The sequence below is a fragment of the Amblyomma maculatum genome, chromosome 11, assembly GCF_055883805.1.
Source record: "Amblyomma maculatum isolate TAMU_Amacu chromosome 11, ASM5588380v1, whole genome shotgun sequence".
Classification (NCBI taxonomy): domain Eukaryota; kingdom Metazoa; phylum Arthropoda; class Arachnida; order Ixodida; family Ixodidae; genus Amblyomma; species Amblyomma maculatum.
The window spans coordinates 84508012-84535596 of NC_139354.1; the positions used below are offsets into that span (position 1 = coordinate 84508012).

Below are 27585 nucleotides of genomic sequence, written 5' to 3' on the forward strand. Positions count from 1 at the left end.
AACAGGTGTGCCTTTTTCAAGACTGTATACAACGTGCCTTTAAATATCTATAAAGCGTTCGACGGTTGGCTTCCAGAGTCTGCAAGACGTACGAATGATCCGTCTTACAAGACTAGATCAGACCAAGTCGTTTTCTGTAGAAGTCCACGTCTTCATGGGTTCTGCTCCGAAGACCGTGCTTAATATCCGCTTTCATTGGCACACAAGTACTTAGATTCACCTGTACAGGTAGACTACTCATTCACTTGTGATATTGCGGCTACTGTGAAGTATGTTTTATACGCGTGCGTATTATCTCGACTCTATGTTGATGTGATTCTATTTAACCGTTTGTGTCAGCTATATCTTTTTCTCTAATTTTATAGTAAACCAAAAAGTACTATTGAAATATCTATATGCTTTGATATATATACATCTGTAGGCCGGTTTGCAGATATCTTCTGAACCATACAAATCTCTTTCCCTATACTATAGAAAACAATATGTTCCTGGCGCTAAAGACCAATACTCACACAGTATCTTTAGCTGTCCATAAGAAGGAAATTGCTCTGAAGCTACCGATTGCAATCCATAGAAACAGTTTAGCGGCTATAAAAACTTTTGTTCCTGTTAATGTTAGGCCGGAATTAGGGAGGGGTGACAAATAGGCTTTCTTAGGATGTCAACTATCATAAAGCTAGTAACTTGACGCTCTAAGCAATGACTGTTGAGGCTGTAGTGGAGGCAGCAGCAGCAGGTTTTTGCGACGAATATAATGCTTTACCACGCGGAAATTAAACGGAACGGCAGAACGATAACGAAGAATTTCCAATGTTACTGGTTCGAACAAACTCAGATCTGTACAAAGTGGCAGCACACCTTCCCTTTCGCGCAATAGTCGCATTACCACCCTACTGCAAAAATTGTAGGAGGCAAAAACCTCACATTTTCTCACACAATCTCACTCAGTTCACATAACAAATCACATACAAGTCGTATATAATTGCATAAGGTCTCGTAGTTTGGCGTACATTATCATAAATTATGCACGAGATTTTATGATAATGATGAGCGCCGTATGAGAGTATATGCGATTAGATGAGATTCTACGAGGTTATTGCCAGGTAGAACTTTTAGTTTTTCAGTACAGCACCTTCGGATGTTTTTTTCTCAAAGTTGTATCAGCATCCATAAAACGTTTATTCGAACAATAATTTGCTGACACCGAGGGAAAAGCATTTTACGCAACGTAAATAGATGACTGGATCTTTGAGGTTTGAAATAATAATTTATTTTAATATTCGTGTCATTATTTTACCACATTATACAGGTTTCGTTCTTCTTGTAGTGCATGCGCTGGTCTTCTCTACATTTGAATGCCTTCGAGAATGACTTCATGTTCTTTAACGACACATTTACTCTGAAAAAAAAAAATCAGATATTAGCAGCTCGACATCTATATCGAAACTAAGAAGAGTGAAGGGGAACTGAGAATAAGTTGGGAAGTCTTTATGTGGCGGCGCTTACCCAACGAATGTTCCCTGAGCAAGCACCTAGGTAAGCGACCATGCAAGATGCAAAAAGCAACCGTGATCATCATTCCTAAATTGTGCTTATTTCTCCTCCCCATAGTCTTTCGGGTCCCTTTATTTTCTAACTAAGCGTCATCGAATTGGAACTTATCGTGCTATCAGTAGATGTGTTCTGTTGGCTTTTCACTTTTCTTTACCTCCCAACGCACACCTTCTTACATACAGCGCTGTTTTTTGCGAGGTTGGAGGCGAGAAAAATGATCTGTTGATGGCACCAGTAGTAAAGCCCGAATCATAGAACCTTCTTGCTTCGAGGGAAAAGTTAAAAGACTAAGAAGAGCAGTCGTTGCATATGTAGCCATAACTTTGTAGTCACACAAATGTTCTCATTTTCACACTTCAGCTTAAAGATTTAACTCGCAGGGGTACATGGCACATGGCTCTACGGCACTTGACTGCTGACCCCAAGGATGCGGGATCAAGTTCTGCCCGCGGTGACCGCTCTTCGATGCAGGCGAAAGGTGACACGCTGGGGTTAAAGGTTAATAAACCCTGGTAGCCGAAACTTCTCAGCTTTTCGATGGACGCGAAAAGCGAGGCGCATGTGTGCTTTGCGATGTCAGTGCACGTTAAAGAACCCCAGGTGGTGTAAATTACCAGAGTCCTCCACTACGGCGTCTCCCATAGCCTGAGTTGCTTTGGGACGTTAAACCCCACAAATCAAATCAAACAAAACTTCTCGACCCCTCTACTACGGCGCCTTTCACGGTGTGAGTCACTTTCGGCGTCAAACAAATAAAAAATCAACGCAAACCATAGGGGCTGGCAAGAGATTACATTGGATATAGGTGCATATGCCGTAATGATGCCTCAATGGGTGAGGTAGATCAGCTTTCTGAGCGGGCTGCTGGATTGGATGCTGGCCGCTACGGCTTCATTTTGATAAAAGAGAAATGCAAGGCGTCTATGATCTTTAATACACCGGGTGGTTAGCATAATTTGAATAAGTCATCAACAACAGCATCTCTCATGTACTAAGTCACTTTGGTATGCTAAGCCAATAACTGCAGCGAACCATATATTCATATCCTGCAAACAAACCAACTTCTCTAAAGACATACCACGATCTATAGCACCCCTAAACAGAGACCACGTTGCAGTGGAGCCGAAAGGCAAGAAGACACCCGTGCACTGTGCAAACGTAGTGCACGTTTAACACACCTAGGGAACCTAACTCTATCCAGCGTTCTTACTAAAGCATCTCTCAGTGAACGAGCCGTATCGTTCTTGCAAGTGCATCGTACGTACATACAAAACGTTTAGTGGAAATTGTGTAATTTGGCAACAAACGTTAGCTTTATTTCTCTTATAGGTTCGATGCCTTGCCAGGACACCACTGGACATTGCTGGGGTGCGACTGTTCTTGACGTTGACTTTGGAGTGGAGGCCTTTGTATAGCTAAATGACTTTACACTCGTGCACGTTGGCTTGGCTTGCAGACAAAGGCTTACCCTCAAACCTTGCTCGGTTTCCGTTCTTACTGCCTTTGATTTATCAGTATAAATAAGTAGTACGACCATTCCATTTTCACATTTATTCTGAAGTTTATTTCCCTTCATCATACAACACATAACAGTTCCTGATACAAAGGTGCAAGTGACATGTTCATAAGAAAATATGTTATTTCATGTTGATATTCATAATATCAAATCATGAATAATATATCAAAATACTTCAATGTTCTGCCATGTCGGAACATTATTGGCAAATTCTTTCCAGCTGGTTCAATAAAGTGAGATTTTTAAGCAGGATGGACATAAACAACTTTTTTTAAGACCTTCGAAAAGTCTTGAATAGCCGTTTGCCTCGTGTTCGGGATGTCTCAGGTTCGATCCCTGTTGCAGCCGGGTACCCACCGGCTTTTCAATGGGTACAAGCTTTCCCCCGGCCTGGTGCTCAGCTCTTTGGGGTGAAATGTTTGGGAAAGGGGTCATAGGTCTCACATAGTTGCTCCGATGTGGCAGTATCAGTTCCGCCATCGGACAACAATAAGGCAGAAGCCCATTATGTGGCCCTTTTTTTGTCAGCCCGGCCTTTGCAGGCCATTAGTTGTTCGAAACGTTAAGCCCTCAAAGGAGCAATGTAGGGTTAGCAGAGCCTCTTCCAAACGCACACCCCTGAGAGAGCCGGGCGCCGGGCTGGGGGACGCTTGTTACCAATTTTACCGTATATACTTTCATTTGTCGATATTTATTTCCGTTAGTAAATTCATTTCAGTGGAAGAATTCGGTTTAAATCCAAATTTAGTGCCCGTTAGTCCATAAGATCTGCCAAAAATGTACAAAACAGGATTTTAAAACCTTTGCAAAACTGGTGTCACAAAGATTTTCGCTCTATGTTGCTGTTATAGTCAAATGCATTTTGACTAGACACTTAACTGCGGAGAAGCATCACCGTAGTAGTAAGTAGCACTCCTGATCCCCACGTTGTGCCAGCACGTCCCTTACGAATTTTTCGTCTCCTCTTCATTGCTATTATGCTGCACCTTTTTTTTTTGCCTAAGTTATAGCGGCTAGAATAGGGGAAGTGTGTGGTCCGCATTGCCGACTCTGAAGGCCTTCCGTGATGCTCAGGAGCGCGGGGATCCAGGGTTGCGCTGACGGCAGCTTACACGTCTGCTCAGTGCGTGTCGCCTTCACGCTACGCAGTTAATCGGCCTCGTTTGAGACACCTCTTCAAGATCGGATGCATACTTTCCGCACTTACTGCGACTGCACTCTTGCACGGCACATTTATGTATTTGTCAACTATCCAAGTCATGCCTGTGTAAATTTGTAATTCTGCACAACGGTCTTTCCTAAGCGGAAGAATTAGAACCCGCATTACAAGCGGAATTTCGCCTCGGTGGCTTTGAAGCCTCTTTGAGCAACGACTCCAAGAAAAACCTGCGGTGAGCAAGTTACCAACATGGGCCAAGGAAAAAGGTTAGGTTTCCTGGCCACAGCGCTAGACCAGTGGGCAATTTTGGTAGCCAGTTTTATTGCGAAAGCAAAACTACATTACGTAGAACCGTTCTCCAGGGTACCCCGTGGCCCCGTAGCGCCGCGCGCCGCTTGACCTTGAGCCACCGCAGCACTTAACAGATAGCGTGCCATCGCCATGGAAACGCTGTTGCCGTGGCAACGCGATCGCGTTCGCTCGCTCATTCCTATCTCGCCCTTGCACTCGTTGTTAGGCGGTTCCGCGGGGGGGGGGGGGGGGGGGGCTATATAGCGCTGCGCTACGTGTAGGCTGATCTGTCACATCATGAATGCCACCGACAAAGAGCCTATGCTATGTGACCCTGAAGCCAGTTGCTCAGGTTCTAGTGGTCCCCGGTGCCTATAGGCATACGAGAACTCTGAAACGTAACAAGACGACAGCGCATGGCCTATGAAACAGAAAAACGAGAAGAACGATTACAGAGGTGAAGTGTCCGAAGAAGCTAGGCGAGCCGCTTCGAATTAGGAGGTGGAGTCTAGCCAAGTAGATGCAGTGAGCTCAGGAGACGACAACATGCACAAGAGACAGAAGAATGCAAAGAACGGTTACAGAAACGAAGAGCCGCCAAAGCAGCTCGGCGAGCTGCTGCGAGTTTGGAGGCAGTCTAGCCAAGCTAGACGCAATGAAGCCAGGAGACGACAGCGTGTACAGGAGACAGAAGAACAGCGGTTTGAGCGCCTGGAGAAGCGAAGAAGGAAAACTACATTGAACAGATTGGGCGGGCGAAAATGAGGAACCTGAACTCAGAAGCGACTACGTCGAAAAAGTGTTCATGTATCATCAGCTACGCGTGATTACCATTGACACTTCACTGAGAACCCATTTGGAAGTGTGTGCTGGGATGCGATCGACTGTGGCACAAGCGGGATTTGCAAACGGTGAGTGGGAACATGTATGTGACTCTTCGCGAGGCCTTCCCATATTGGACTCAGATAACTACAGAAAATGCCGTGGTGTATAGCACGTGTAACTCTAGCTTGAGAGAGCAGAAGATTCCACTCTGCAGTGTACTGTGATTTCATAAGTTATATCTCTGTCACACTAACACTTTCAATCCTCATTGAACACTATCTGCATTTAACTCAGAGCACATCGAGGTTTTTACACGGCAAATTTACAGTGCAAATATGCCCAAGCCTGCTTGGCTCGAAGCTGCTTCCTCAAGAGCTCTTGAGTTTTCAAGGACATTTGAGAGCGGGCGTCGCTACCCTCCAGGTTACCAGAAACAAAGAAAACTTCTCAATGGTCATTCAAAACGGCCGTGTAGCACCAGATGCTTCAATCCTTTTTGAACACCTCAATGCAGATCGAGTTCAACACAGACCGGAAGTGTTCGTGTAACAGAGATATTGAACTAAGCCTCTGTCTTCATTGATAAATCAAGCATAACCGAGCTACACCAAGAAAGAGCCACCCATAGTACGTCTTTCGCAAGTCGTTAGCCTAATCAGAGTTAAACCGCAGCCATTTTTTTGCACGTGCTAAGCTGCCAGCTTTTCAAGCTGCTCTTTGCAGTTCGTTGACTTCACCTGATATGCACAGCGGCACCAAAGACGACACTTATGCCTCCTTGATCCTAATTAAAGGCCAAGTAACCATTTCAGTTATAGCTAAACAAGGCAAGGCATGGTGGACCAAAGCTGCAGGAAGCAATACTTTTCTAGGCATGGGCTATAATCACTGCATGCATCAGTAGTTAGCCAAGGTAAACCACCGCTCAATTTTTTTCCCCGTGAATTTTTTCTCGCCGAATAGCTAGATGTACAGCTTAAAAATTACAACTTGGGGATAGCTGTAATTTTGTTTTCAAAATTACTGTCTTGCTCGCTGGGCATTTTGCCTGGGTGGTTTAATCTCGCTGTTTTTCTTCTGTGAGCCAAGAAAGAAGACACCTCTGCTCCAGAAGACAAATTCATTCCATAATTGATTAGCATGCCGTGTGGCATTAAGCAATTTTTTTAATTACTGCTATTTGTTTTTTATTTTGTTTCATATCTTCCGCGGCATTATGTAATTAAAAATTAATGAAAACCGCGGAAATCAAATTTCTTGCAGGAAATGCCTAAATGAAATTCTAAAGCGTCGCTCCTTTCACTTTCACGCTTGATACCCTAGAGCTAGACATCATGTGAACACTTCATGAAAACGTCTGGCGCTGAATGCAGCTGATATTTATTAACTACTTCAGAATGCCGTCGCAGAGTTCATCAATAGTTTAACTCGACCGCCCGAAACATTTGCCGTGTCCAGCTGTTACATAGCGAACGCGTTTCTCACTCGGTCCCCAGGAGATCCAGATCAGCAGTAAGGCGCACACTGAACGCTACGTTCAGCGACACCCCACTGATCTCACAAACCTTTATGACGTGACAGAAAAGTCCATGCGTGCATTCAAACTTATGCTCAAGACTGGCCGTCATGCATCAGACTCCTCAGGTGGCAGTGGCCGCAGCCTCTTCATCGTCATGCGTCGTCGCCATTATGGCAGTGCTGGCACGATGGGCATGGCCTCACCATATGATTATTTTCCTTGAAACGGGTTTTGACACATCTATTTCAAGGCTGAGTCAGAAAAATGGCCCAGAACGCGCCGTACAGATGGACCGCCTACGATCGGTCTACCAACTAACATTAGCAGTTGCGCCTTAAATAACGTGCCAAAGCTGACGTTACAGTAAGTATTTTTCAAAGCAGCTGGCAAATGACAGCATTGTCCATTTAGAAAATTTCGGCACAAAGAACAACTCTTCGTGGTAAGATTTCTACCCGCTTTTCTAACGAGATACAAAACAATCACTCTGTCTCCAGCTCATCATGCACCGTGAGGCCTAATTTGCACCAAACACAACGCAAGACTCCCGCATCACGTGGCACTCCAGGGCTCAAGCACGCTTTTCATGCACCGACCTGACGTGTAAGCGCGAGGGCGCGCCATCTAGCGGATGCATGCGCCCTTTGGTGGTAATCACACTTAAGTATTCTAGTCACTGTACCTACGTTCCCTCTATCATCATCTCCCTCCTCATCACGGACAAATAAGTGGAGGATGTGTAGGTGAGCCGATCGCCACTATGGGAAAAGGACATGCAGCTTACCTATGTCTTCTCGGAGCGTGAGGGTCGTACTCAATATACAGTTCTAGTGCTTCCTTCCGGACACTACCGCACCATATCTGTAATGCAAGCGTGCTATGTGAGGTTTGTAGCGCTAAGACGTTGACTGCAGTGACACATCCAGAATCCTACCTGTCGGCAGTGCTAGCTTGTAGTCGCCAGGACGGTTAACAAAATATTTATATGCGCAGGAGAGAAGGACATATGTGGCAAAATATTGTGCGAACAGATGTGTCATCTTGATCAAATGTCTTGATGTGTCATCTTGATCAAAGATGTGTCATCTTGATATTCAACTACATAGAACCAAAAGCTGTTCTTTAAATATGTTTGTTGCATTTTGAAGTCATAAGCATTGATGTGGCTATGTTATGAACCATACTGGTTTATTACAGTATTCGTCAAAATTAATAAGGCCGTCGGGTTGGTCTCCAAGCACCACAGTAGCGTTCTTATACCTGAGGAAACTATACCTTCCTTGGAAGTTAGGACCTTCGTTCCTCTCATCTTCAGAAAATTTGGAAATCTATCGGTACAAAAAGCTGCACAGCGCGGTGCAAAATAAATTCCCCTCACGATACAGGCTATCGATAAGGGTATAATATTTAGTGTCATCATATGACGTCATTCGCTTTCACAGTATCCGCAGTAGACAATTACGTTTACGTTTTGAAGTCGAGAAGCGGCGAAAGCGTCATCCTCTTCGTACGTAAATAACTGACCATGCCAAGGACGTGGTGTGAGAGCGAGGGCAAAATCAGGATAGCTAAGCCACCATGGCTCGTTTATAGTTACTAGTTGTCTTGAGTGCACTAAAGTTATTTGGGTGGCTGGGGGTCGTATAGGAAAGAAGGCCAGAGACTCTTCTGGGCGAAGATGATAGGCTGTATACAACAATTTACGCAGCCTATTTATAACGTCTAAAATATCTGACAAGCCGCGGGCGGCCTAGCCGACAGCTTAATGTTCAAAAGAAGGACACCGCGTCCCCAAAGAACAGCTTGGTTCGCCTTGCGCCAGCGAGACACCAGCCTGAGCTTGTCTAGACAACTTGGCCCAGTCGGGCCCTCCTCACGTTTTCAGAAATGAAGTGGTTGGACAGATATTCTCAGATACCGAGAAAAAAAAACATTCTGTTGCACAATGATTTAAAACTGCGTTCCAAAACCTCGGAACACCAGTTCTAATCCACTTTTTGCGGCATTTTTTTGCGCACATTTTTTTCAATTGAGAATAAAATATATCACTAGAATATTTCATAGAGGTGTGTTACCTTTTAGAATGTATTGTGGTGTGTTTTTCGTTTAAGTACCTATGAGAAGTCGTGTATGAGCCGGAGGCAACATCAAAGTCTGTGGTATAGCCATGCTGGCGATATTTATGTCCCCAATTACTGCGGCAAATATTTCCCAACTTCAGTGGACGTGTGTAACCTTCAGGTTGCGTTCAAAGACACTTCTGAGCCGCAGTCATCGTTTACCTCACTGACACACAACAAGTAATAAGGAAGAAGTTCCGGGAGTCTACATTGAGAGATCGAGGGCACAACAACAATTATGCAGTTCGCTGACGAAGCAGCCCGTGGTTTCGTCTCCTGCTGCCTCTCAACCAGCAAGGAGGCAAGATAGGAGACGATGACCGAGCGCGTCAGCGTTACATGCTCCATGGCCAACAAGTCGGGCTGAGCCAATCAACTGCCCACAGTCGACCTGACTCAACCGGGCTCGAAGGTCATTCAGCTCGACACCATAACGCCTACATGAGTCCGGCAGCCCAACAGGCAGAATCGACACGATTTTGTTGTGTTCATTCAACCCCCCTGAAGGTCGTCCTGAATCATTCAACTGAAATGTAAATTTGTTCACTTGAACGGAGACCCCTTGCAATTGTGTTAGGCTTGTGGTAAATGAAATTCTTGCCGCGTGTGTGGAATAAAAATGGACGGCGTTTCTGGTTGATGACCGTCTTTCTACACAATCCCACACTTCGTGTGTGGAGTGCTAGCTGGACTCACTCCCACCTGGCAATGTAACACCAATTGAAGGTGGTCGTAAAAGGTGTGGCTTTCCAAGGTTCAATTGCATTCTCATATTTGGCAGCATAAATACTGTTACCACGTACCACCAAGATCTTACTGAGGGTCTTGATATAGCCATTTAAGACAGCACAGCACAGTTAGCAGAGCGGGAATTAGAGTAGCTCCCAGTTAACCAAACTCGCCGGCGTCTCCCTGCACAGTCTCTCAATTCTTCTTCGTCATTATATTTCGAAGGAGCCGCCACGAAGTATGTATAGTACAGCTTTAAAGAAAGCGGCTACTCTCGCTCTACTGGCAAAATGTCGTGTCACAATTTCTCTGTGTGAAATATTGGCTACGGTTCATTTGGGGCGGGTTATAACCTTCGTAAGAAAATGCTGCTTCAAAACTGCATATGAAATTTCTAAGATTCTGTCGGAGGTTCTGAGAGAATCGGCTATATCATTGTTATGTCCATTACATTAATCCAAGCATTCCTTTAAAGCAATCTTTGACTGCATTACGACTGCCTTTAACAATCTGTGTTATAAAACTATGAGTGAAACTTGTACATTCACCTGCAAAGAATCTACATGTAGAGAGCTTACCCTATTCGATTAATATTTTAAATATTTCCCAAGTCGCGTCCAGTTAGTGCTGCTCCTGTATAGACCGGAGTTTGATGATGAGAAGTAACCCGTGTATGCTAGGACCGATTGATGTCGGCTGTGCAATTTATTGTGCTTCTTAGGAGCCCCAGAGTAGACGCTTGCAGCGATATTTGATTAACAAGCGCTATACTACACTCCGAGCTTTCCCTTTATTTTGGTTAGCAGCAATGGTTCAGAAATAAGTTAAATATGTCCTGGACATTTGGGCTCAAAGCAGCTAGGAGATTCATTTCCGTTAGTAAATTATGCGCACAAAACCTCTATGGCGCCCGTGGCAGCTATCCTCAGCATTGTGAAGCTCAAACGATGCGTCTTACCATTGCATTGGAGATGAAGAACAGTTGCCTAGGTGTGTACTTCTCCAGTCCAGGAAGTCTAATGTCAGGCGTGATTGATTCCTTGAGTTGCGCGCTCAGCGTCTGAAAGAAATTAAACAGGATTACATTCGAGGTATTTCGGTTGCACTCTTGGCATAGATCATAGATTCCTTTCTTTAAACTAAAGAAAATATAAAATACTATCGACTATTTATTGTAGTTTATTAAGTTGTTCGCAGTTCCATCAAGCCCACTGCAGACAGAACAACAAGATAGGAACCAATGTATAGGAAGTAACCAGCCAAAAGTAAGGTAGACCTGATTATGTCGGCATCATGATTCGAGTCAAAGCAGTGCCCTTTCCTTCCCAATGTGTTTCGTATGTTTACTTTACCATTAGGAAGCAAAGTCACAGTGGTTTCTTCAACTAGCCTGCATCATCTTGCGCAGTACTATGCGGCTATATTCTGGCTATTTCATAGGCGGTATAATGCAGCGCACATGTACAGTCTTTGCCAAAAGTACCTAGGCAGCGTGTTCCGCTTCTCGGCCGGGTAGAAGAAAACTGGTACCCTTCTAACGCTGCAATAATCTGCAAAGTAAAGTTAAGCTCCTGACCTCACTCCTTAATAAGTTGGGATCCTCTGGGGATTCATGTTGGCTTTAGAGTACAAGCAAGAAGCAAAACACGCAGCCTGGTTACTTTTGGCAAAGATGGTACTTGTGTGACGAATGTCATCTGTAGTTTGTAGTTCCAAACAAAAACTCGAATTATAGTTTGTCATGCAGCCACAAAAACGACAAGACACTTTCTGGTCACTTCTATTTCATAATGTTTGAAAAACTTGAAGACCGGCATATGGTTCGTGTTTTAAGCAGTCATTTTAGCACATATAACAATCAGGAGGACACTTGGCTAGAGTCCTGTGTCTTTCATTCTGTGTTTGTTATATGCATTGCAACGAATAATGTTATTAAAAGACAGCATAAGAAATGGCCACTTCTTTAAAAAGCTGACATCAAAAGTCACAGTTATGTTCCAGAATGCTCTATTATGGTAGGCCTGTTAACTTTAGCTTTCTTTTATTCTTTGAAGGTCCTGTTATTCTGGCGGCATCCTTCCTGTAAAACTACTCATCAAAGAACCGAAACCACCATGTCAATCTTCTGAAGTTGTTCGCAGAAACATAGGTACGCCTACTTCTAAGCATAGAGTGCATTCGCTTCCAAATCCTGGCACACTGAGCTAGGTAAACATGAATACGGAACTAAGTAAAGCCAGCGAAGAAAAAGAGAAGGACGTTTTCGAATCAATCCAATGCTTTCCATTCGAATGTGATGGAGCAACAAATTATATGGTGAACACTTTATCTCCAACAGCCAAAAAAGCTAAGAATACTTTATATCTGGAGTGATTGTAATCCTTGTGAGCAGTTTTTTTCAGTCAACTGTTCCAAACTAATTCCACCTCTTGTTCGCAGCTCATTCTCGTCTTGGTGCTTATACGACGTGTTTTGTCTTCCAAACTGTTATATCGGTTGTTTCTAAGGTAGTCTTCCAGAACTTGAGCTGTGCCTACTGGTCGACTGGTATTTTTATTCTAAAGCAATCCCTTTTACCCTCCAGCTCATAATAAGCCTAGATCAAAACGGAGCCTCTGAACGCTCTTTGTTCCAATCAGTTAAGTATAACCATCACTTTGCTCAAAACACGAAAGCGTAACCCAAACTTATCTCATAACTCATATCATGTGTCGACGGTTTATTTAGCGAAATGACACGTCTATGGAAGTTTAGTTCTTCAAATGGGCCTTATGTCTTGCACCATGCTCCGTCTCTTTTGATCTCATGTTGCGCTCATGGTTTCATTCAAAGAAGCCATCTAACGCTACATTATTGTCAGTTTGTAAGCAAATACACTTGTGACACTTTTAAAATATCTGAAGAGCTGGTCCGAAGCGAAGTCGCAAAGGCAGCTCCAACTCGTTCGTTACAGCGTCTTTCTCGTTGATCACTCACAAAACTGAACGAGCTGCCACATCATAAAAATGCTGTAAATTAAGGGCTTTCAGTGGTACATCTTTATATTGTCAGATTGAGCTAAATACTGGGGCCTAAAACCATTAGACCATTGTACACTGAAACAACAGTGTGGCCATTGCAATCTAGCAGTGGCACGCCGGAAAAACGTCGCGAAGAGATAAGATAAAGAAATTCTTCCTGGATTCATTATATGATATTTGTAGATAAACGGTCCTCAACGAAACAAGCCTCCAAGGGGACGAAACGGGCTTTACAGTAACACTCCTTGTAGTAAGGTACGTAACTCTCTTAGATTCACGTAGTCATTTACATCTGGATGACAAGCACAGGCTGTTTTTACACTGCAGACAAATTTTGAAGCAGCAAGGTGTGCAAGCGCAGTGCCTAGAGCTTGTTTTTTGAGAAGACAAGAAACACTGGGAAACGCTATGGCACAGCCATGCAAAACGCGAATTCGCCGCTTTTCTTAAAATCATGTTCTGCCTTTCCAGTCCGTGTTTGTTTCATTTAAATATTGAGTCCTTCATGTCAAAAAATAAGATTCGTTTTTCGTTCTATCTTGCGGAAGCATATAGGTAGATAGCGATACATTAAAAAGGCAAAAACGGCCATTGACACAAGGGAAAGCAATGAGGAATTTCTTGGGCGTTGATCAATGTGGAATAATAATTTATTTTAGAGATAATTAAATAAATAGCAGGAAACGATTACAGAGACGCATTGTACAGACAGGAAAGCTGGTTCCGGTGAAGCTCTGTCGCAATGCCCACTCCCCACACTTCGTCCTGTGGCTCGCGCCACCCCGTGACCAGTACCGCAATGCCCTCTGTACTCGTTCTGCTTCTCTGACGGCGCTGCTACGCTAGCTCCCTTGGCTTGGAAAGATTATTAAGCCTTACAATTGAGGCACATATGTCCCCTATTTATTTCCCTTATATAAAAGTGGAGCTAAATTTCATCTACACTCCAACTTCTACAGCAGATGCATGCTAAATGGAAAGCGAAATGACATGACACCACACAAAATGCTACACAATGAACGGTCGCGTAGCAAATTTGATACTAGACACGAGGATGTGACGCAACATGAAGGTTTATTAGTAATGTCGTTGGAGCCAAAAACGAGCCAGAGGCCATGGGGTCATGGGAACAACGGTACCAGCTCTACATGCCGCCGTTCCACTCGCCAGCTTCGGCGGAGAGGTAGTGACAATTGCGACGCCATCTACACGAAAGTACAGTCAATTGTTGACTACAAAGCTAGTCATAACTTGGCGTAACAGCTCCAGTAAAGGTTTCGGCCTAAAAGTAATCACACAGCGTTGGCGGGATCCGAACGATGGTGTGTTAGTTTGAGAGAATCCGGCAACTGATCTTTAAAATACGCGTTTTGAGGTCAAAAGATTCCTTTTCCAATCCCATAACTCCGCTGTTTGCGGACATCAGAAAAACGTCTGTGACGTTAATTACCGCGATGCTAAACTGATCGCCGTTAATTCTCCTGTAATATTACAGGCACCGGATAGCATTTAGACACTATAGTCAGCAGTAAGCAATTGCAATTTAACTTTTTAAACTTCGAGAACACGGCTTTCCTCAGCTCCGCGGCTCAACTAAATTTCTCTATCTCGGGAAAAAAATTAACGCGGTTTCAAAAACAACTGTCTAATTGCAACGTCAAGAGCGGTAATTAATGACGGCGCCTCCTTTGACTGATTTGCATGGGGTGTAAGAGTGAAGAGCACCGCAACGCTGGCGGGCAGAGTAGCTCTCTCAAGGAAGTTCTAGACTTTATAAAAAAACTTTATTCTCTCTGCAACACTTGCAGAGAACAATGTAAATTCACCAACGGTATTAATCATGATATAAATTGGGCATTCTCTTTGGTATTACATTAACAGCCGAGGTTATAATAAAAACGTTCCCGGGTTATATCATATTCTGCCACAAAAAGAGTGGTGTCGTTCATCGACCCGTGGGCAGAAAAAAGTTGTCCCGGCAGGTTGTGCGCCCAGTTTCACTCTGTACGTAGGAGGAAAACGCTCCTTCGCGGATATATGCCTACGGCGCACATAAATCTTGCACTTAGTCCACTCATGAGCGCAGAAAATGTTAGCCTGAAGCACATCTGGTGTTGCTACATCACCAGGATCAAGACCGTTAAGTTTGAGAGCACACGCAACCACTGATAACAGAAACTTTAGAGAAACCATAAAATTTATGGTAATATTTTAACGCAACAAGTCCGCACAGCAGCCCTTTGTGAGTATTGGAGTCTGCTGTCAAGGCTGTTAGGAAGCCCATCGAGTGTTTGTAGGCTATCGCTTTCCGCTGAAGTCAGCTGGGCCTTCTAGTCGCGCTCTCTCATTGGCTAGCCGAAGCCACATGGGCATGAAGAAAGTGGGTAAGCGTCGTCGCTCTTTTCTTTGATTTTTTCTTGCACTCTGGCGTGCGCTGAATTGAAAAGGAATAAAAGAGCATCAGTTCCGACCACCGATATGTTTAGTGGTGATGAACGTTTTCTTATAAACCTTTGCCTTACTAAAGTACTGACTGATTTCCTATTCATTTTGATCGTTTTCACGTTTATGAAAAAAACTAGCTTTATGTGCTTCCTTTAAGTACTCACCCTGAACGCCATTCGGAATCCCCCGTTGTCTGCAATGTTCTCGCCTAGAGTGTTGACTCCGTTCAGCTGAACACAATGAGACACGATAACACTCGTTTATGACAAATATTTACGAGCAAAAAGGCATGCTATCTCACAAACAGCTAGCATTCATACAGAGTAAGTAATGGGGAGAGATCAATGAGAGCGGGCAAATACATGTAACACTCAAATAAAGACGATAAGTCGTCGAGAAAGCCGCTTCGGTAAATATCTTCATTCGTTGATCAGTGACGTTTATGGTTCAGAACACACCTTCAAATAAATCACCTTTCTCAATGAATTCGAATATGGCTCTATTTATTTAAACCCGACACTATTGCCTCTCAGGCATAAAATCTTTCTGAAAGATATATATTCTAAATTTTGTTCGTGAGCCCAGGTGCTTGGTTAGGTTTGTATCGCCAGTACTTCAAATATTTTGAAAGCAAGAGAAATCGTCGCTCTCGCCCCTTCGAGGGTTGAGGCCTCTGCGTAGCTACACGAAGCATACGATATTGTTTGAACAAAATCCAATGATCTGTTAACATTAGACGGCAGCTGTACAAGTGCTAAAAGTAAGTGGTGCATGCTACCAAAGTGACCACAGTGCTGCGTGCCACCTACAGCTGAAGACCAACGAAACCGAATTGCTCTGTGCGAGTAGACATGCCTCCCTTACCACCGACCGTCGCATGTCTTCACAATCAACCGTCGTCGATGAGGTACTATTTGAACGGTGCTTCCACTAAGTAGCTTTAAAAACGTTAGCACCCTTTATTCCCGCCGTATTTCGACTTTTGTAGCCGCCGTTAATGTGCAATTTTCTGATATCGACCAAGAGAATGCAAAACTTGAGGCATTCCAGTGCGGCCTCTGTTTTGTTTTAGTGGCTGGGCTACGCATTCGTGCTCGTGAAACACCTCGCCAAACAAGATGAAGGCGCGCACTGTTGAAAAAAGCTGCGCCCGGATATGTGACAATTGATTAGGTGTAACCTTTTTCAAAAAAACAAAATGAGCAAAAGTAATCAGTCTAAATGGCGGTGCGGATCATCGATGCACTTATGTATTCTCATGCATTGTAACTGGAGACTGGGGTGCGGAACTCCTGTTCGCCTGCTACAGAAACGCTGTTTGCACCGCAAACTACCACATAAAGGTTTAGCGGCCGTTTCATTGCTTCCGTTAGCACATAGGCCACGTAGGGCCCCTTCTCACTAAACCCAGGCAACGAACCCAACAGTAACATTACAACAAAGGGGTTTAGGTGCAATCTTCCGCATATGTTGTCGTCATTTAAATAATTTATTTCATTACCGCTACTTTTTTGCAGCGCTTCTGTATATGAATAACAATTTAAAGGGTAGCCCTCAAACAGTAACATAACACCCTGAAATAACAACTGTAGTTTGCCCGCGCAAGGTAATACTCGCCGAGAAAAGAAACCTCGTTCTAGAAATAAACAATTAAAAAGTATTCAAAAAGGTAAAGTTAGACTTCTTGTCCTAATGTAGTATAGTTTACTGAGTGTTGGCTAAAAAAATATAGTAGACGAAATTCAAGCAACGTTGTAACTCCCCTTTTGACAAGTCATACATTTCTCTCAATAACCGATTATAGCGTCTTCATTCGTATCTTTTAGCAATACCACTGGCCCTCTATTTTCTGTTCTTTTTTGAGCGAAGTCATGATGCTTAGGGGCGTCAAAAGCTCAAGATTACATCCTTCGAACAATGCGAGGATAAAAAAAAATTCAGAGGCACTTTGGCTGCCTGAAGTGCTTCAAGGTGGAAGCCTTCTCCAACGCGCTGCTTAGGCATTGACCAGACTGTTTGCGATTTACTAGAATAGTCACCGATACTGCGCCTTTTCTTTGCTGTCAACCAATTTTAAACGCCGCCGCTGCCTGCTGTACTGCGTCTATTTCTATATATGCTCTGTAGTGCGGCGTTCAAGGAAGCGCCGAATGAGAGAGAGAGAGAGAGAAAAAAAAAACATTTATTTCATCTAGAGAGTTTGTGGTGGTCAGATGTCTACCATCTTCAGTATCGGTGGTCGTCCGCCCTTATTTCAGGGCCCCACAGGATGCCGCCGCCAGCTGGGCCCCGTCGGATCAGACCTTCTTGGTCTTCCCGCCGGTCGCTGGAGAGCATTCCCTCCCACTGCTCCACACTCGAGTTTGTTATGATAGGCGCTACTGGAATTCCCTGACATTCCCACGTCGTGTGATATAGCGTGAGTGTCTCTAAGCACCATGGGCATTTATGTGTGTATTGTGTGGGGTACATTTTGTGTGTAGGTTCGGGAAGGAACCTGTCTGTAGCGTCCTCCACGTGACGGAGTCCTCCTTGCTGAGAGATCTGTAAGGGGGTGGATACCGCATTCTGCAGCCTTTGTAGTAGTTCAGGATTGCCGAGTACTCTTGGGGTACGGGGTCGTTGTCCAGAGTGTCGTACGTGTTAGATGCCCGGTATTGAACTTAACCTCGAGCTATCTCTTCCGCCCTCTGGTTTCCCCTTACCCCGGTGTGTCCCGGTGTCCACACGATCGTGTGTCTGATTAGGTCTTTTTCCTCAGGTTGTTTCATTGGGTGGCCACTCGGATGGCCACCAGCCATGCGGATCGCTCGATGACTGATTCTGCCCAGCAGATAGTTGCGGCACGTTGCTTGCGAGTCTGTCAAAAATGTCAGTGACTGCTTCTTATTGCAGCCTTCCGCCAGGGCCATAGCTACGGCTACCTCCTCGGCCTCGACGACCGAGCAGTCTTTCAGCGATGCGCTGGTCACTTCTCGTAGATTCGAGTCAACAAGCGTCGCTACCGCGTTTGTGTGTTCCTGCCCACTCGTCCTGACGTATGTGGCTGCATCCAAATATACCGTCGTTTCTTCTGGGGCTATTACCTTCTGCAGGTATGCTGCTCTTGCCTTTCTGCGGCACGTATGTAGGTTTGGGTCCATGTTCTTTGGGATTGGTGTTTGCGATATTGTTTTGCGATATTCGGCCGGAATGTCAGCGGTTCTCTGTATTTCTTTAATTTCGTCTTACCATCCCAGCTTCTTCAGGAGTTCTCTGCCCGTCGGTGTTTGTTGCAACCTGCGCATGAAAGGCGCCGCACAGTTGCCGGGATGGAACGCCCGGCGGGGTTGCCTTCGTTATGCGTGAATCTCTTAGTGACTTCATCACCAGTCATAACGTCATGAAAAGATGCGACGTCATTACTACTTCCGAATATTAGACGCGACCGGATGTGATGTTATGATGATGTCACATCCAGTTCTGACGACACCATGCGACGGCTAAGGACATCTCGAAACGTGTAATCATTACTATTGGTTTGTGATAGTTAACCATGACTTGCACTTTCTGAGTACTACTTAATGTCTGTTTAGTGTTTTAAACACCCATTAACTAGTAAGTGATGGTTAGTGATAGTTACGATGGCCTCCAAATGCATAGGATCCTAAGGGTGTCTGCTTAACTAGTTCATTATTAGTCGTAAAGTATCATAAAATTATCTCCAAAATGCCCTAAATTATGTTCCGACATCATCCGATTGCTATTGATTAACCACCAACTCAATGATAATTGGCATATGCCCATATAAGGAATGCACCCGAAAAGCGGACACAATTGCGGACGACAGTATGAGGCATCAAAGGCTTTCTCCTTAAAGTACGGCCATCCTGGTACACTGCTCAATAATCTCGAATGTTTTAGGTCTTAGTACCGGCTCTTTAGCAGGTGAACAGTTATGTCCATCTTCCGACCACACACTCGTCACAATGTTGTCTGGAATAAAGGGTCGGGCTGCTACATTTACCGCCAGGCATGGCTTGCTGCCTTGAAACACAATTCATTGGTGGGTCAGCTTTCAGGTTTTTATCAATTGCATTTTGTACGCCGTGAGGAGGGCTGTCATCTGGTCGATTGATGGTTTCTAGACTGAAAGCTTTGATTAGTGGCAAAGATAAATTCTAACATTCCTCATGTTTGCACCTCCTGTATCTGGCTCTTACCATATATGATTTTCTAGCAGCTTACGGGTATCGCTGAAGAGGAAAGTATATAACAGTTGCATCTTACCTGTACTAACGTATGGCGCTGAAACGTGGAGGCTAATCAAGAGAGTTCTACTTAAGTTGAGGACAACCCAGAGGGCTATGGAATGAAAAATGGTAGGGGTAACATTAAGAGATTCGAAGCGTGAAGAGTGGGTCAGAGAAATAACTCAAGTTACCGACATTCTAGTGGAAATTAAGAAGAAGAAATGAACATGGGCAGGACATGTAGTGCGAAGAGAGGATAACCGATGGTCGCTTAGGGTAACAAACTGGATTCCAAGGGAAGGAAAGTGCAGCAGGGGGCGGCAAAAAGATAGGTGGGCGGATGAGATTAAGAAGTTCGCAGGGGTCAAGTGGATGCAGCTAGCACAGAACCGGGTTAAGTGGAGAAATATGGTAGAGGCCTTCGCCCTGCAGTGGGTATAGTCCGGCTGACGATAATGATGATGATGATATATGATTTTTCTGCAGAAAAACGGGTGAGTTTTAAGCCAACAAACACATAGCGGGCGGAAAGCCTCTTCTAGATATTTCTGTGTTAATAAGTAAATAGCACGCCCTGACATTTCTTATTGAACTGACTTGGCCTTTAGGCTTTTTCTGTTAGATTTATTATTTGTTCTACTACCGCAATATCATTACTTCTGACCCCCCCCCCCCCCCCCACTGTTAATCAAAATGCACAAAAAGAGGGCAGGGCCATGTCTCGCGGGACAAACAGGCAAAAGTGGAAAACAAGCATTTTTGTTTCCACATGGCGTCAATGGACGAAAGGGACAACCTTGATGAGAACACTAAAGGTTATGTTGATCGCCGGTGTATTACTGTCCTTCAACTGGACTAATTATTCGCACGTTGGCATCCCTGCGGGAGCACAACTGTTAACTCACTTTACCTGGGCCCATTGAGAGCGTAGGCTCTACTAGTCAGCTTTTTCAAGGTCATGTGTTTCTCTAGGCCAAGGTCACCATAGCACGCCAATACACGACAATCACCCAGCAACGACAGTGTCGTAGCGAGGGTGCTTGATGGCCGCAATTGAGCGCTGTAATTTCGTTTCGCTATATATAGCCCAGCATCGTGGGCATCGAGATTGGACCCCTTAATACCACCATTTGTATACGATTTGTCGGCTTCTCGTTTTGCGCAGAATATGCAGGGTGGTGTCAAATGTTTCTGCGGGCCATTGAGCACTAAACTGCCAACTGTATCAGAGCTTAGTCCAAGCGGGGGATTGGCACAGGCGACCTTTGCTCTTCCAAACCATGGCCCTGGAGATCTTCCATCGGCCATCACGATCGAACCATTTGTCGCGGGAGAATTGGAGAAGTTTCAAATGATTAGTCGTTTTGGGCAGTATAGACACGCTTATCTAAATTCGGCTCGTAGCTAACTTTTGGATATAACAAAGGAGTATATAACCAATGTCATCCAGATATAAACAAAGGTGGTTTGCCAGATAAGTACAGAATCTATTCACTAGATGGCGCTGCTTATATTCCAACAAATGGTGTTTCGCGTACATTTAGAAGCACGCAATGCACAACTCATTACATGATTGCTAAATCACTTTATGCAACATTGAATAATGAAGTATATTTCTAGAGCTAATTCTCGAAAATCAAACCCAACCTCACCGTCGGCTGATTTTTTTTTCATCACGACCGTCCTTCGGCACCAAAAATGTTGAACATTTGGGAGCATACATGAACAAAAACGCTTCTTGCTTCTTGCTTATTGTTTTTTCTTTAGATTGCGGCGTTCTGAATGATTTTGTTCGCGAATTGGGAGGCCCGTGGTTTACGTTTTCTTTTCTTGGGGTTGGCAATGACTTGGTGGTTTCGACACAATCTATATTTTGCGTACTTCGTGGGTGGCAGAATAGTCTGGATGCTGCGTTATGTACGGAGCGCTTTGACGCCGGTATCACCGTTGCAACGAGTAGGAATGCACTTTTATATGTTGCAGGCATGAGGAACGTACTAATTAGTGGGACGGTGTACGCTGGTGCATTGCTAATGTGATATCAATCCCCAAAACGCTTCGGCTGATAGGGATTCAATTAGAGAAAGCTCCGGTAATTCAAACCCTTTCATTTGGAGTCGGCTAAGAAAATGTAGCTGAAGCTCTCAAAGGCGACTAGAATGATCTAGAACAATGTGCAAGTTATTGGGTGTGACAGCGATCATTCGAGGTAAATTCTGGCGCATCTCGAATTACAGATAATGGGATAAAGCACTGTCAAGCCACAACAACAGTTAACAAAGAGTACAAAACTTTTGCGGAATCGCCTAGGCGGCTGTGCGCATTACAAGCACAGTGATATCGCCTTATACCTGCTGCCTCTAGCAGCAACAAATAAATATCACATTGCTTCGCGGCAAGGTTCTGACCCTAAGATTACACGAGTTCTATTGGTACTTTAATTTCGATGAGTGCCAAACTTGTTTTTTTTTAGTTTAGGGAAGCATTTAGTTTTAATGAACTTTGCTTTTTGTGTTAGTTGAGACACCTCTGTGGAGCCCTAAAAACGTAAATCTATGAATTTACGCGTCCCACGTTCACATGTGACTAAAGAAATTAAAAATGCACGCTAATGGAATTACCACCTGGCGAAGGGAGCCACACAAAATAGCACAAGTTTATAAAGAGGAATCAAGACAAAATGCCTTCATGAAGTGAAGATAGCGTTCCTTCGTTTATGCTGCCCACTAGCAAGAAAAACAGAGGATACGGAGTTGAACAGTCTAATGTTTCAATCTTACCGTTCTGTTGGCAAGGTAGCTGAATTCGGAGCTGTACTGGTCAACGAAGCACTTCGCTCTATCTTCAAACATTTCTCGCGTCCGAGTGGTCCACCAATTCATTAGGCGGCCCTCTTCATCATACTGGCTTCCTTTAACAAAACAAAAGAAAATCTCGCCATGCGTATAGTAATGAAGACATCTATGATTATTTCTTTGCAAGCTGAATAATATCCAAGAGCCTATTGGCTATTCTCAATTTTAGCAGTTCTAAGCAAAGAAACTAAGTCAGGTAACTTTCTTGATAAAGTTCAAACAATATTTCTATACTATTCTCCACAAACCAATATTTCAGATGTTGCTTTATGCGCGCATATTGAGGTTAAAACGAAGGGAATATTTGCTTTAAGCTGCTACACATTTTAAATGTATCATACATACTTCTTTTTAGTGGCGTCTGTGCTCACTCAACGCGCATAAAATAACACCGTGCTTCGTCAGTTTCTTCCACAGTTAACCGCACCAACGTTCCGCACCACTTATAAGAGTAAGCGTGATAGTGTCATTCACATCACCTTTACCACTGTCGGATGTTTTGAAATATATTTCTCAAAATTCACAATATTTCTCGATTTGTTGTTCTTAAAATACATCTCCAACAGCATCTTGTAAGTCATGAGCACCCCAGCTTGGTCGCCAAGTGCCCTTCTAACTCGCCTGGTACCGAAGCCATGAAACGAAAACCACCTTCGAGTCGTATGTGGTGCTTGCTAGCCTGGCATGCAGAGGGCTTGTGTTGCAAACTCAGTAGCGACAAATTTAAGCAAATTAAATACTTCCGCTTTTAATTGCCTCAAAAAAGAAAGCTTCCTAATAATTTTATCCTGATTTCTACCCTCCTCAATTCTTTAGCTTTACTTGAAGCTTTTCGAATTTAGACTTCGAATTTAGACCAACATACGCAGCAGGATCAAGCAGGGTTTCGGTAACGGTACTCAACTATTGATCATATCCATACCATCAACCAGGTGATAGAAAATTTTTCGCAATATAACCAGCCCTAATACATAGCATTCATTGATGACGAAAAGCATTTGACTCAGTAGAAACCTCGGCGCTGATGCAGACATTGAGAAATCAGGGGATAGACGAGCCCTACGTGAAAGTGCTGGAAGATATATATAGTGGCTGCACAACAACCATATTTCTGCATAAAAAAAGTAATAAAATTCCCATAAAGAATGTTATTAGGCAAGGAGACACGATCTCCCCAGTACTATTCATAACTTGATAAGAGGAAGTATTCAGAAACTTCGAATGGGAGCAGTTAGGGATAAGGGTAGATGGAGAATACCTCAGTATTCTCCGGTTTTCTGAGGACACTGCCTTGCTTAGTAACTCAGGAGATGAACTACAAAGAATGATTGACGACCTAGACAGAAAACGTTAAAAGGTAGGCTTAAAAATCAATATGCAGAAGACTAAGGTAATGTTCAACAGCCTCGGGAAGAAGCAGTTTACGTTAGGTAGCAAAGCACTGGAAGTAGTAGCCGAATATGTCTACTTAGACACAAGAATAAGAATAAGATAGCAAGAAGAATAAGATTGGAATGGAGCGCATTTGGCAAGCTCTGCAGATATGACTTGCAGCTTACCGGTATCGCTCAAGAGGAAAGTATACAACAGTTGCATCTTACCTGTACGCACCTATGGGGCTGAAACGTGGAGGCTAACCAAGAGAGGTCTTCTTAAGTCGAGCACAACGCAAAGGGCTATGGAACGAAAAATGGTAGGGGTAACATTAAGAGATAGGAAGCGTGCAGAGTGGGTCAGAGAAATAACTCAGGTTACCGACATTCTAGTGGAAATTAAGAAGAAGAAATGGGCATGGGCAGGACATGTAGTGCGAAGAGAGGATAACCGATGGTCGCTTAGGGTAACAAACTGGATTCCAAGGAAGGAAAGCGTAGCAGTGGGCGGCAGAAAGATAGGTGGACGAATGAGGTTAAGACGTTCGCAGGGGTCAAGTGGATGCAGCTAGCACAGAACCGGGTTAATTGGAGAAATATTGGAGAGGCTTTCTCCCTGCAGTGGGTACAGTCAGGCTGATGACGATGATGACGCCGGAGGACTGGTACGAAGACTGCAACGTCATTTTGAGAAGGAAGGGCTCCTAATGTTATCGCGCTAAAAAGTCCTCAATGCACCATCGCGCAAGCCTTCATGAAATCACACAAAATGTCGGGTAATTCTAACCAGTAACGTAAATATCGATTGACGTGTGGGGACTCTTAATATAGGTTTTACGTATCTTATGTCGAAGTGTATTTTTAATGACGTCACTGTAAGTTTTTACAACTGGCACCTATCCCAACGTCTCCTTTTTTTGCAAAGTTAACCATGTCGTTTTATTCTACTTTGCGGCAAGCAAACTCGCAGAAAGGAGTATTCAAAATATAGGAAGAACACGGAGTGTACTGGCAAGCAAAGATTGATATTGGCCATAACATATGGATAATAACCTTACTTTAGACTATCCGTATTTGCTCTTCATTCAATAAGCTTCTTGTGCTTAATATTTCAATGCAGGGCATGGCATTGCGAATGTAAGGTTATTACAGATGGGATATTTACTGATTTTATATTCCTAAAATTGATGCAGCCTGAAACCATTATTCATGAAAACTCAAGTTCCATACTAAACATTGCAAATCATATTTTGGGGATCGGCTGCAAGTTAAGGAAACAAATATCCGATGATCTTCTTTAAGCGCAGTGCTTAAACATTTCACAGAAAATGAAGTGTCGTGTCCTGCATTCGTATCAGTGGCAGTAACTACGCACATACATAAACATCTGTAATCAAGAAGGGTTCCTACCTTCGTCGTCGAAACCGTGAATCATTTCGTGTCCAATTACAGAGCCGATGCTTCCATAGTTCACGGAACTGACCAAAAGAAAGAGAAGAGTAATTAAACATATTTGCGAAGGAGCTTAGTTTTTTGTCATTTCCGTTAGCGAAGGACTGGCATCCGCTTCATCTGAATATCTCGCCTTTTACTGTTTCATCCCCCGAATGGGCCGATTCTGAACACTGGAAACATGATCACTAGATGAAGTTTGAAGCTATGAAAAGGCTCTTTGGTCGGCTGAGGAATGTTATATGTTTGTGAAGAGGACTTTCAAAACTCTTGAGGCAGTCTTTGATGCCGCCTTTGAGTATATTCAGCAGGCCTTTTGTTTATAATTCATAGATAAAGCACTTCTGATACGTTTTCGCTTATAATATCTAGCCATATCAATATTCACCGGCCCCACCGGGGTGGCGCAGTGGTTACGGCGCTCGACTACTGTTCCCAAGGACGCGGGATCAAATCCAGGCCTCAGCGGCCGCTGTTCGATGAAAACGAAAAGCAAGACGCCCGTGTGCTGTGCGATGTCAGTGCACGTTAAAGAATCCCAGGTGGTTGAAATTTCCGGAGTCCTCCACTACGGCGTCTCTCATAGTCAGAGCCGCTTTGGGAGGTTAAAACCCCACAAACCAAGCAATATTCACTGCTTGTAACAAAATAATTTTTTTAACAACGACCGAAATATATTTTATGTGCCTTGATGCACAGCAATTTATGCCTCTTATTTTGCAACGTTTCTACCTCAACTCCTTGTTCCTACTTTAAATCAAGCTTTATCAGACTATAGCCACGTAGTGGTGCTCCACCAAGTAATGCACTGTGTTTCATAAATTGCTATAAACGTTCACCAATGAATAACCAAGTAAACGTTTGCTCCATATATCTCAGACTGTAAAAACAGATATAACAGAGCATATATGTCCACTTATTGTTTGAAAGACATCGTTGCACTTACGCTGGTAGCCCCCGCCTATAGAAGACGTCTCGAAGTATTCCAGCTGGAAATTCTAGAAAACAGGATATGAAGTGTTATTGCTTTGTTGTCCTTAGATGCGTCTTGTGCGTCCTTTATTTGAGAAGCTGCTGTTGCCGGCCAAAATATTATTTATATCTACATCTTGTAAAATTGTGGCTATGCTTTACAAGGATATTTTCCGCGGTTTTATTGTATCAATATTTACTACTTGCTGCCAAACTACTGTAGGGTAAATGTTTTCTACTTTACAAAATGCTATGATAAATAGCCATTACCTTGTATACGGTAATACTTAACCTGTAGACCCTAAAAGAATGATTCGCTTCTCGTCGCCATATCAATTAACTATATCCTAATATTCTTTATTTTAATTTTTATTGGCATAGATATAGATCTTTCCAACACAATCTTTGTTGTTGTATGAAAAAAGAGAAAAGAGAAAAAATATTCACCCATTTGGTTGTCTGCAGGGCTGTAGAACGCATTTACTATTGTCGGGTTTAGCCACCTGCAGATTTCAAATGGATAAAGGTGCGTTTGCATGAGAGTGATCCTCCACACATGGTATATACAGACTATAACCTGTAGGTCTCGGTTTGATAGAATAAACATCGAAGCACTCGTTTTCAAACGTGCAATAGAGGCTTTACAAAAGTCAGTGCTATCTAGTGAAAGAAACAGAAACTTTGCGCGGCGGCCATGTTTTGTTCAGTCCGCCCGCGTCTCCCATCGAGTACGCTGTCAACGTGCGCCTTCGTAGAACCCGTGCATGCACCGAAAGGTGCATTGGAATGCTCACAAGCGATTGTTTCATTTTTTTAACATCACAGCAGTCGCTGTTAGCTCCAAGCTCTATTCGGAATGATGCCAGCATGTTGCTGCGTGCCCTTCTGCAGCCAGCGCACCGTCGTAGACGCGCACGGAAACAAGGTATACGCATGTATGCAACAGCTCGTTTCCAATCCTAATTGGCTTTACAAGTGTCTCTTGCGTCAAGTAAAGCAGTACTGCACCCTCTCTGAGTGGGAGCTATCTCACAGAAGGTGCTATCTCCTAAAATAGCAAGGCTTTTTTGTGTCCTATGGAGCCTTGTGAACTTGAAAGATAAGGTTATGCTGCGATGGAGGTCACGGAAGAAGGAACAATGCGCGTATAATGAACGCTATAGTGCTAATACGTTCTTTGAAACCTTTTGTACGTAGGTTGCATATACCATTGTGTATTTGATTTAAGACGAGGGCATAACTGCCAAAACCACTTTTCACAGTCTTACGAAATGGTAGTGCTTGGTGCAGAGAGCAATATGGTTGTCTAGTGCGCCCGAGGTGCGTGTTTCACGCTGTAAAAACGGTTGCCAAACCCGCGGCGTCTAGTAAAGCAGGAAATGATGACATCCCACAGTATTTTGTTAATATGCTCAAGTCCAGCTCGTTTCTATCGGTCCGCATCCAGAAAGCGAAGCTCAGGTTTGCATTCTGCGCCTTTATACCTGCCAGCGTAGCCGATAAAATGAAGAAGCGTGCGCTTC

At 43.8% G+C, this 27585-nt stretch overlaps 1 protein-coding gene across 1 annotated transcript; it reads right to left on the reverse strand.

Moving 5' to 3' along the window:
- Positions 1–1293: 1293 nt before the first annotated feature.
- LOC146174293 (neprilysin-1-like) lies at positions 1294–26549 on the reverse strand. Its single transcript, XM_084584117.1, has 8 exons — positions 26510–26549; positions 26037–26088; positions 25049–25116; positions 22191–22321; positions 15343–15408; positions 10672–10773; positions 7649–7725; positions 1294–1399 (listed from the first exon to the last, which is right to left on the reverse strand). Exons 1-8 carry the CDS (start codon positions 26511–26513, stop codon positions 1294–1296), a joined length of 606 nt encoding a protein of 201 aa, XP_084440243.1. The 5' UTR covers positions 26514–26549.
- Between the last annotated feature and the right edge of the window lie 1036 nt (positions 26550–27585).